General features: G+C 36.5%; 1 protein-coding gene across 1 annotated transcript in view; it reads left to right on the top strand.

The window, feature by feature from the left end:
- The window catches only part of FAM208A (family with sequence similarity 208, member A), a 23698-nt gene extending 13493 nt beyond the window's left edge, over window positions 1–10205 (top strand). The window contains 9 exon segments of the mRNA XM_009697780.1: window positions 265–409; window positions 1593–1658; window positions 5019–5833; window positions 6567–6689; window positions 7278–7437; window positions 8075–8183; window positions 8351–8529; window positions 8617–8775; window positions 9413–10205. Coding sequence (XP_009696082.1) covers window positions 265–409; window positions 1593–1658; window positions 5019–5833; window positions 6567–6689; window positions 7278–7437; window positions 8075–8183; window positions 8351–8529; window positions 8617–8775; window positions 9413–9975 — 2319 coding nt within the window. The 3' untranslated portion in view covers window positions 9976–10205.
- Window positions 10206–10476: the final 271 nt, after the last annotated feature.

Here is a 10476-nt window from a genome sequence, read left to right as displayed (position 1 = left end):
CTGAAAGGCATGTGCTCAGGACTGCCTTATTTACTTAATGATAGACCATTAGCAAAGACACCTGTCTCAGAAATTATCAAACAGGTAAATGAAATATATAAGGACCTCATGTAAACATTTCCAAGTTTGACTTGATTGACAGCAAGATTGCCAATATCCTGGTGACCTTGAGTGTGTTCTTACTGTCAGCTGTTCAGAATGCAAAAGCTTAATAGCTACCAAAAAAAAAAGTTTTGAGCTGAGAATTTGTATTGTTTTTTTTAGGAAGCAAGCACTGGAAGTGTAAGTAGTTTTGAAGACTACAGTCTGTGTCCTAGTACACCTATAGAACATGTTTATCGCAGGCAACATTCCAGTTCAAATAATATAGGAGAAGTTGGAATGCACTGGAAGCTTATTCCGATTACAGGTAAGATGGGTTTAACTCTTCTGTTGCCGCAAGTAGTGAATGAAAACATATCCTTAAGGTTTGTATCTTTCATAGATCCCATTCTTGGGTCACATGTTGGTACACAAGCATATATATAGCCTATGCAGTTGTTCTTGATATTTGATTAATACAGAAATCTGCTGGATGAAAACAGATACTGGTGGAGAATACTCCTTTGGGTACATACTGACATAATTTAGAAGTGTGGATGCTTGAGTATTTATCTGGTGAGGTACATAACTGTTTTGATTCAGTGTTTGAAATTGCTAGATTCTGCTGAAAGATTGGACGGGTGGATAATTGCAACTCGCAATCCAGAAAAGTAATGAAAGATGTGTCGTCCTTATAGGAAGTAGTCTACTTATTGTATCGAGCTCTTCTACTGGAAGTGCTTCAAAGTCTTTGTCCTTGTCTGAACATTTAAATCTTAAATAGTCTCACAGAGGAAGCTTTTTGTTCTACTACTTCATGTGTCAACAGTGTCAGGTCGTGGTGGGAGAGCATAAAAGCACAGATTTGAAGGATGTGGAAACTGGGCTGTAGGAATAGTCATCAAGAGCTCTAAATTCAAGGCTACAAATCAAGTTGTCTTATGACTAAACCCAGATAGAATTTGTTAACTGCATTCTCTGAGTAAAAACATACTGATTTCTGATCATGTTCCAGGAATGCTGGAATCGGTCTCTTGAACACTTCTAATATCCATCCAGTTGTGTAGTTCAGCAGCATTTTTTGTTTGTTTGACTGAGGAGGGAGGAGGGCAGGGGAAACACATTTCCCTTCACAGTATTCATAGGCCTTTCAATGAAATGGTTAAGCATCTAAAAACTGCAATAGACTCTGGATGTGGGAGTTCATGCAAGGGTTGATTCATGCAAGTTCATGCAAGGTCAATTGACTGACATGTTGTACAGTCATCTGTGAGACTACAAATCTTAGTAGAAAAAAAATTCTCTGAAGTCTTCTGAGGGGAAGAAGTGCTGTTCTGTAGAGATGGAAGAGATTGATGAGCATCACTGGATTTCTTGAGTTCCTACAAGGTCAGTTCTTCAAATTAGCTCTTGCTGCAGTAAGTGTTGAGTAGCCCTGCAGTATCATCGTGTAAAAGGTGCTATATAAATACCCAGAAACTCTGCAAATGCAAACTGCTGCTGTCCTTCAGGGGCGGCAGGAAGAGTTCAGGAGGATCAGCTGTAAAAACATGAAGATAAACAAACAAGTGAGAAGAATGGGCGGGACAGTTTGCATACGTCATTATGGCCTGAACTACTGAGCAGCTCATATTCTCACCTTGTATTGAATTTTCATCAGAAAATTAGATCAGTAATACGCTATTCAGCAAGTGGACTCAATTTTGTTGAAGTACATCAAGAAGGCTGTAGGAGAGTCAAAAGAGCCTTTAATGTTTTGGGCTACTGGCACTTGATTTTTACTGGGCGTATCTTCCTGTATAGTATCTTCTAGAGAACTTTGCATTTTTTGTTCTAGGGAATTAAGATCAATTCAGTAATATAATTTAAAGGAAGCTTTGTTCTTTTCTGAAAGTGATTGCTTTTTAAATCTGATGGCTGCTCCATGTCTCTCATTTTTGTAGCAAGGTAGCTATAGAAAGGAGTTCAGAGACATCAGTCTTTCTTTTTCATCTCTGCACAATTGCAGGAAGGCAAATGAGCAATCTCTTGGGTTTTACTTTTTAAACAAGAATATGATTTACTTTTGATACATAGATCATGTTCGGCTAAACTTTAAGAACTTCGCTCTTTGTAGTTTTTGACTTCAGAAGTTGGGGGGTTTGTCTTGCTTCTTCTCTGACAACATCAGAAAGTGTTGGAGGAGATAGCTGTTCATAGGTCCTCAACTCATCTGGACTACTTCTGTATCATGTTATTGTTCATTTCTTCATGATTACATAATCTAAACTCTGACAATGGTAAGCAAACTCAAGTCTTATTTTTGAAAGCTAACTTGGGCACATGCGTGTTTTAACAAACCCATCCTAACTCAGTTTTGGTTTGAATTTGAGACTCTTCATTGGCTTTAGACATGAAGTGCAAAAATGGTGTTTGTTCCTGCATATTCTTCCTTCTTTTGCAAAAGAATAGCAATGCATTAACAGACATTCTTAAAAGTGATGGCTTTTGATGACATTCATCTGGGATTTGAAGGAACAGAATGTTCTAGGCTGTCTCTGTCAGGTGGTGATTGAATTTCTGATTTCAAAAACTACCCAAGAATCCTCTTTCTGGAGTCACTGTAGAAAGACCTCTCTTAAACTGTGAAGAATTTGACTCTTAATCTGCAAGGGTAACTACTTCAGCAGCTCTTAAACAGCTGTTCTTTCTAAGATTGTTTTTAGGTACTTCACTTTTTTGTTTCTTGGAAATATCCAGTTACAAGGTATTACCAACAAAGAGTATGTTTGAAATCATAAATCATACTTTAATAGTTGTTGAAGTGTGTGTTTGTTTGTTTATTTGGGTTTTGCTCCTTGCTCATGCTTTTTTTTCTTTTTGTGAAGACTTGTGACCCAAAGGTGTAGATCTGTGAAGGATGCCACCTTCAGAGAATTCTATTTAAATAAGGGTAACTTTAGTTTAAATCATCCCTTTTTTTTTATCCTGTTTTTTACATGTTAGAAAATATTCTGGATTTCATATTCAGCAGTATATCCTTCTGTTTAAATTCTGCTTAACGCTTTTTAATAAAAACCTTTAGTAAAAACAAAGGCTTGTTTTTTAAAACAAAGTTTGTTTCTTTGTGGAAAACTTTAAATAATAACCTTTGAAGAATAACCTAATCGGTTCTTAATCATATGTATCTTGAAAACTTTTTTCCTAATACAATTGTTACAGAAACTTTTCATCAAATCAGGATGAGTGGATTGTATATCAATTTCAATAACCTTAGGATTTTGAATTTAACCTGTATTGGTGCAGATAGGAGAGCCACAGAACAAAATTGCATTGCTAAAAACTGGTATACAACTGATTAGCTGTATTAAAATGTAAGAAGTTATAAAAATAGCCCCAAACTTAAAGCCATAATATAGCTTTTAATCTTCCTACTAAGACTTATAGTACAATATTTCTTGATTACAATAGTGATGTAGCTTGTAAGTCGTGAGCAGCTCAAGAATGAGATACATAATGTTCTTAAGTACTTTGTATCTCAGACGAGCTTAAACTAAGTTTACTCTGCTAACATTGTAATTTGGTACCGAGTTCTTCGAAGTCTTTTAAAATTAATATATTTGTGTATGCCAAAGGTGTAGATCAACACTGAAGGTAGGAAAAAAGATTCAAATAAAATAGAATGGAACTAATTGAAATAACATGATTTATATCTGCATTTAGTGCTTTTAGGGAAGATAAAATGGAACTACATTTCTGGTTTCTCTAACTGTAGTGGCATAAAGTAACTATGACACAATGCTGTCACCTTGAAAAAGGGATCCTGTTAGTGGCAGATGTTTTCCTTTTAGATCTGGATGGACATGATCAAAATAGGGACTGAATATAACTTTTTTAACTGGCTACAAAAACAACTGCGTTCCAAAAGAACACTAACTTTTAGCTTTTAGAAATGGTTTATACTATTTTGGTTATTGCTTCTGTTCCAGAAATCTGGTTTTGTGTTTACAACTGTATTAGCTTTAACAATAATACACCACTTAAAACCCCAAAACCTCAAACAAAACCAATGAAGAAAACCTCCTTTGAAATATTTACAGAACAGATGTATACTGAAGTACCTGTATGTATCTGAAATATCTGTGTATATATATCATTAATTGCAACAAAGTGTTAAATTCAGTCTAAAACCAAACAAAACCATAGTTTTGAATGTGGGTGGTGAAGAAAGTGAGTGCTGCAGAAATGATACATGGTTTGGATTATGAGAGGCTTTCAGCACTCCTTGCAGCATGACTGAGTCTGTGTATCAGTAATTACCATAAGACTCATGTCCTACCTTTTTAAGCAAAAAACCTTCTGGTTTTAATTGCAAGATCAGACATGCAACCTGCAATTTGCGGTCTAACTCCACGAGGTAGCGTGTGGCTAAAACAAGCCTTTTTGAAAGTCTGAGGATTACAATCTAGTAGCAAATGAAAACATTTGAATAATTTGTCAACCTGCTTGATTTCTAATTCGATTTTTTTTTTCTTTAATTAAGGCAGTTCCTGTTACGCTTAATCAGATGTTATCTCTGGAAAAAATTACTTGTGTTCTGCTTTTTGTGCAAACTTTGACTTTATAGTTCTAACATCTTAGGAGCCATTAAATTTTCTCTGCTTCTGTACCTCAGCAGACAGTAACGCTTGAGTCTTTGGATTTAAGTTGATTGGCAGGGGGAGGCACAACAGTAATGCTGCTTTAAAACTGTGTTTTGGAGGTTTTAGTGTATCAGTTGTGTATGACTATCAAACATGAGATGATGATGATTAACTCTTCCTACGTAGGTCTGAAATCACCAGAAGAACCACTGGTGTATTTACCACCAAAGGATGCCTTTCCTAATGACCCCCGCGTAATAAATAGACAGAGAAGTTCTGATTATCAGTTTCCGTACTCTCCATTTTCAGACATACAAAAGGGGACAGCAGAAGATGGACTTTATACAAGACAAGTGAAGAAACTTGAAGATCAGTGTGGGCTAGCAGACCACCCTTTCACAACTAAGCATTCCATTAGCGCAGTAATAGAGACTACACTATTAGAAGAATATAATCTCTTTGCAAGAAAGATTCAAGAAATTTTGCAGCAAAAGAATATTGCCTATGTTAGTGGTATGTCCACACCAGTCTTCTCTGCCCGAGAGAGGATAATGAGACTTTCTGAGTACATATGTTTACAGGCATCAGAGGTTTCTGTCCAAGAATATATAGAGACACTGAGTGAAAAGCTGAATAGCGTTATTCTGTCGTCTTCATGCACTAGGCATACTCCACCAATTTATTGTAGTCCTGAATCAGCAGAAGTCATTAGTAATGCTGCACTGAATCCTCCACCTGACACGTTACCTGTTTGCAGGGACTCTGACACGGCATTATCATCAGAGCCATTGTGTAATAATGTCGTGGAAGATCTGGATTCTAATGAGCAGCGTTCATCAAGCTTCCCCTTAGTGAAGGAGGAAATAGATCATGTGAACGCTAAAACAGAGGATATGTTGACATCTGATCAGACCTCTTCCAGTGGTGATCTGATGGAGCTAGCAGAAAAGACACAGAAATCCCCAGACAACTTAAACATTTCAACCCAACCAGCCCTTTCTGATTTTATAAGCCAGTTAAAACCTGAAGTTTTTAACAGTTTGGTCAAAATTATTAAAGATGTACAGAAAAACACTGTGAAATTTTACATTCATGAAGAGGAGGAAAGCAACCTCTGCAAAGAAATCAAGGTAACTATGTTCCAGTTCAGCCTCTCTACAGTGTTAGAATAGAGTGTCTTTTAAATCAGCATGTATAAAACTGGGCTTGGAAACATCAGGTAGTCTGAAACTTGTTTCAGAAAAGGTTCAGTTGTGAAAGTGAATTGTGAAAGTAGGCTGTGCTGTCCCCCTTCCTTGTTTGACCTTCTGAGGTAGTCTTGTGTATACTTAGGTTTCATGTCACTCTCCTTCTCATCATTGGAAAGCAGAACAGCTGAAGTTTGGTTCTTTCTGAAGGTACTGCCAAGGGGGTAGCCTTACAGAAAAAAGGTAACAAGGGCAAAAATGTGATAGCTTACCATTTTAGAAAGAATACAAGGGAAGTCAATCTGTGTGGGTTTGGGTTTTTGCCCTTCCTCTCCAGTTAACAGTACAAGTAACTTTTGGAGCTTACTGTTTTTCTATATTTAAATGTATAAGATGAAAGTTGAAAGTGAAGTATTAAAAACTTCTGACTTTACTTGAAAACTCAGGCAGTTTTGATAGACTATCAGTTGGCCATTTCTGTGCAGTTCTGGAAGAATGACTGACTTGCTGAAACAGCCTATTTCTGTGTTGCCACATCTTTCCAATTAATGTGTCGCAAAGACAATAAAACCAGTCTGAGTGGAAAACTTATTTGACACGGTCATCATGTGGGAATTGTTTCGGCCGAACTACCTATTCACTTTTTCTTTACCATCTTCTCTTTCTGTGGCGTTAGGAATACCTTACGAAGTTAGGTAACACAGAGTGCCATCCGCAACAGTTCCTTAAAAGAAGAGCTGCTTTAGATAAACTGTTGATAATTATCCAAAATGAAGACATCGCCAACCTCATCCATAAGGTATTTCACCTAAGTAAATGTGTACTATAGAAAGCTATTGTTAAAACATAGTGAGACAAGCTCATTTTGAGCAAGGCTACGTTCTTATAACAACATAGCATTTAAACGATGTCCTGTGTTTAGTTGCTGTTTGAAGAAACAAAAGTAGCTGTGGTAAATAAATACCTTGTCTTGTTCCATCATATGCCCGCAACTTCTTCCAGCTCCACATACGTGGTAATTCTTAGTAAATGCAAAGTTGTACAGAGGCCTGAGTAGTTCTGCTTCTAGTTCGGTGATGCTGTAATGGCAAGTGAAGGCAGCTGTCAGAGTACCTTAGGTATTCCTGACAGCTGTGGTTTATGAACCTGTGCTGGACAGAAAGTCAAATTATTCTAAGTGCTCGACTTCCATTGTCTCATTCCTGTAATGTTTTTGAGAGCGCTACCTCCCAAGCTAAGAGGAAAAAGTAATAAATCTTTAAAAATGTGAAGTTTGATATTTGGTATTAGTGAGTAGAAAAGTTCTGTAGTTCTTTCTTTTTTTTTTTTTTTTTTTTTTTTGTATGATCTTTGGTATACATATCTGATTGATAATGTTTTTAAACAGATACCTGGCTTAGTAACTTTGAAGAGGCTTTCTTGTGTCAGCTTTGCGGGTGTTGATAGTTTGGACGATGTGAAAAATCACACCTACAATGAATTGTTTGTGTCTGGTGGTTTTGTTGTATCAGATGAATCTGTCCTTAATCCAGAGTCCATCACTACAGGTAAGCATGATGCTTTCTGAAGCTTTAAAACACAGACAAAAAAAAGCCTAAGTTGAGTGTATGAGAGATGCCATACTCGTTGCAGTGAAGAACCAAGTCTTCTAATTTTTAAGTCGTCTGTCTAATTTTTGTGAGGTTTTTTGGAGAACTTCAGCTAATTCAGTCTCTTTTTTTCCTGGGGAACATGTGAACTTGGAGATCTTGTCTTTCTAAGTTTGTGTTAGACTGTAGTTATATATATGGAACCTTTTATTCCTTACTACTCAATCCACAAATATGCTAGGGAAAAAAAAAATTTAAAACTACATTTTTTTCACTTTTTATTTGAAATTGAATTGTTAACGAAGTCACCAGTGTTTTAAATAGATATTTTAGGAAGGCAGAGCATGCATGACTGAATTCAGCTTTTGCGTAACCAGATACTACTGTTAGGCATCTGACCTACAAAAAAGCAGCTCAGCTTTGGAATGTTGTTCGCTAATCTGCTAGGAAGAAAACCTAAAGTTACTAGGCTGATACTCATAGTTGTGTAACTATACTTCAATGAAAATGGAAAGAAGCTTTATGTATATACTGAAGCAGTATTTTCAGTTTGCATACCACAAAATTTAACTTCTATTCCATATCTCCAAAACAGATAAACTAAACCAGTTCTTAAAGTTTCTGGAGGATCTCAATACCCCAGATGGGAAATGGCAGTGGAAAGTCCACTGCAAAATACAAAAAAAACTTAAGGAGCTGGGGAGGTAAGTAGTGTTCTTCAAGTACCAGTTGTAAAAATGCTTCAGCTTTATTAATGCTCTCCAAAACTCAATTAAGCACAACTTACTCTCATGTTTGTTTTTTGACTTAATTTTTAGACTGACCTTAAATCAAGGATCTTTCTAATAGTGTGCTTTTTTTTCCATTACAGAATGAATGCTAATGCCCTGAGTCTGCTGACCCTTCTGAATACCTATCAAAAGCAGCACTTGGTTGAGATTCTGTCTTACCATAATTGTGATTCTCAGTCTCGAAATGCTCCAGAATTAGACTGTCTTATCAGACTTCAGGCTCAAAACATACAACAGAGACACGTTGTCTTCTTAACAGGTAAAACCAAAACTTAGGAATATTTCTCTCAGTCTTTTGGTAATAGGTGCTAAATACTAATATAAAAATCTCCCTTTATGTATTTAGAAAAGAATCTCAAAACTCTTTCAAATTATGTTGATAATGGAATAGTGGTTGCTACTGTTGATGACTTCATGCAAAATTTTAAAAGTCTCGTTGGGTATCACAACTCGGTTACTGAAGAAAACAGCCTTCTTCCCTCTGATGCTCACAAAAGACAATCAGGTAATATTAAACACACTCATACTTTACCTAATTAGATGTGTGGGGTGGAGGTGCTTGAGACAGTGTGCCTTTACTCTTGTAAATGAACACTACAGATGGCAAGGAAAACCCAACTCTCAAGCTACTCTTTTTCTGTTTTACATGATGGGGGGAAAAGCAGCTGGGATGGAGTACCAAAGGTGATCTTGAGTACAGAATTCTAGGCTAACATGGTATTTAAGAAAGTTGGCATATGCCAAAGTGGTGTACCTGTCTGTTCTCAGGAAAAGGATAAACTTGTAAGAAAAGGACTGAGATGTCAGTAATTGTACTCCTTTAATTGTCTGATCAAATACTCACCTACTGTATAACTTTAGATGCTGTTTTGACATTAACCCCTTTGGAGCTGGGAGTTGGGATTTCCCAACACTAAACACGAACACAATGCACAGAAGCTTTTAGCATCGGAATAACTGGACACTCACACAGAGGGTTAAGTGTGTATGTTGAGTAAGTGAACAAGAGTGGCAGAAGACCAAGACTTAAGTGATATTGGACTTGCAGACCTGAAGCATAACACTCTGTGAGTAGCGTATAGTTTTTCTAACAAAAGTTTGTATTTCAATAGAATAGGACTTTCTCTTTTTTCTTAATGTAGTTCTTGTAGAAAACGATGAAAAGGATGAGGAGGACATGTCTCTGGATTCAGGGGATGAAACATCACAAATAGAAGTCTGCAATGATGCCCCTAAGTATGATACTCATTTGGAAGCTTTGCAGACAGAGGCCAAGGGCTCGCATGGGGTAGATGCAAAAGAAAGCTGCTTATCAGTTACAGAGTTATCTCCTGAAGCACAAACTGGCTTGATGGAAGAGACTTCTAAAATTGACTTGGAAGAGATACAGCCAATTACTCCAGTTTCTACAACATGCTCTGCTGAAGGGGAAAAACACAATTCAGTTCAACAAGCTCCTTTCAGTAACTTCCAAGTTTATAGCAGACAATTAAACATGTCCCATCAATTCAGTCACTTTAATGTACTCACCCATCAGACTTTTCTGGGAACAACATACCCCATTTCTTCTGCAAGTCAGAACCAAGAAGGGGGCAATTATTTTCTATCTGCTTACAGTCAGAGCATGGATACAGAAAAGTCATCATCGCCTGGTGGTTGGGATATAAGTTGTGATTCTTCCAGGCCATATTCAAACCAGAAATAAACTCCTGAGTCTCTTTGTATAAGTAGCTGTGGACTTTTCTGTTTCTGAAATGGTGGATTAACAATTTCTATTTTATTCTGGAACAAAATGTTTCTTGTCCTTTATCTCAAATGTTTTCTTGTCTTATTTAAATCCTGATGGCCTGTACCTATTGGAAGCATCTGAAAATTGAAATAAATATATATATTTTTTAACATTTACTGTACTGGAATTATCTTGTTTGTTGGCACTTTTAAGTTTCTACATTTGTATTTGACCTGTACCGGGGCTTCAGTTTGAGGTCTGTTTTAATGTAAAACTGAATGTTTGCCTAAAATATGTGAAAGAGAGCGGTTTTTTCAACTGTAAAAGTATCCGAATCACTTTTCTTTACATAAATATCAAAACTTATGTATTTATTTGACATTTGACACAAATTTTGTAAAAATGTTTTTACATAGCTCTAAGGCAGTGTAGTTATTTTAATGAGTATATACTGGATTTTGGCTAAATACCTCAGTT

Source organism: Cariama cristata, unplaced genomic scaffold (genome assembly GCF_000690535.1).
Source record: "Cariama cristata isolate BGI_N322 unplaced genomic scaffold, ASM69053v1 scaffold6050, whole genome shotgun sequence".
NCBI lineage: Eukaryota > Metazoa > Chordata > Aves > Cariamiformes > Cariamidae > Cariama > Cariama cristata.
Note: the sequence above shows the minus strand (reverse complement) of the source record. Positions and strands in the feature narration are given on the sequence as shown.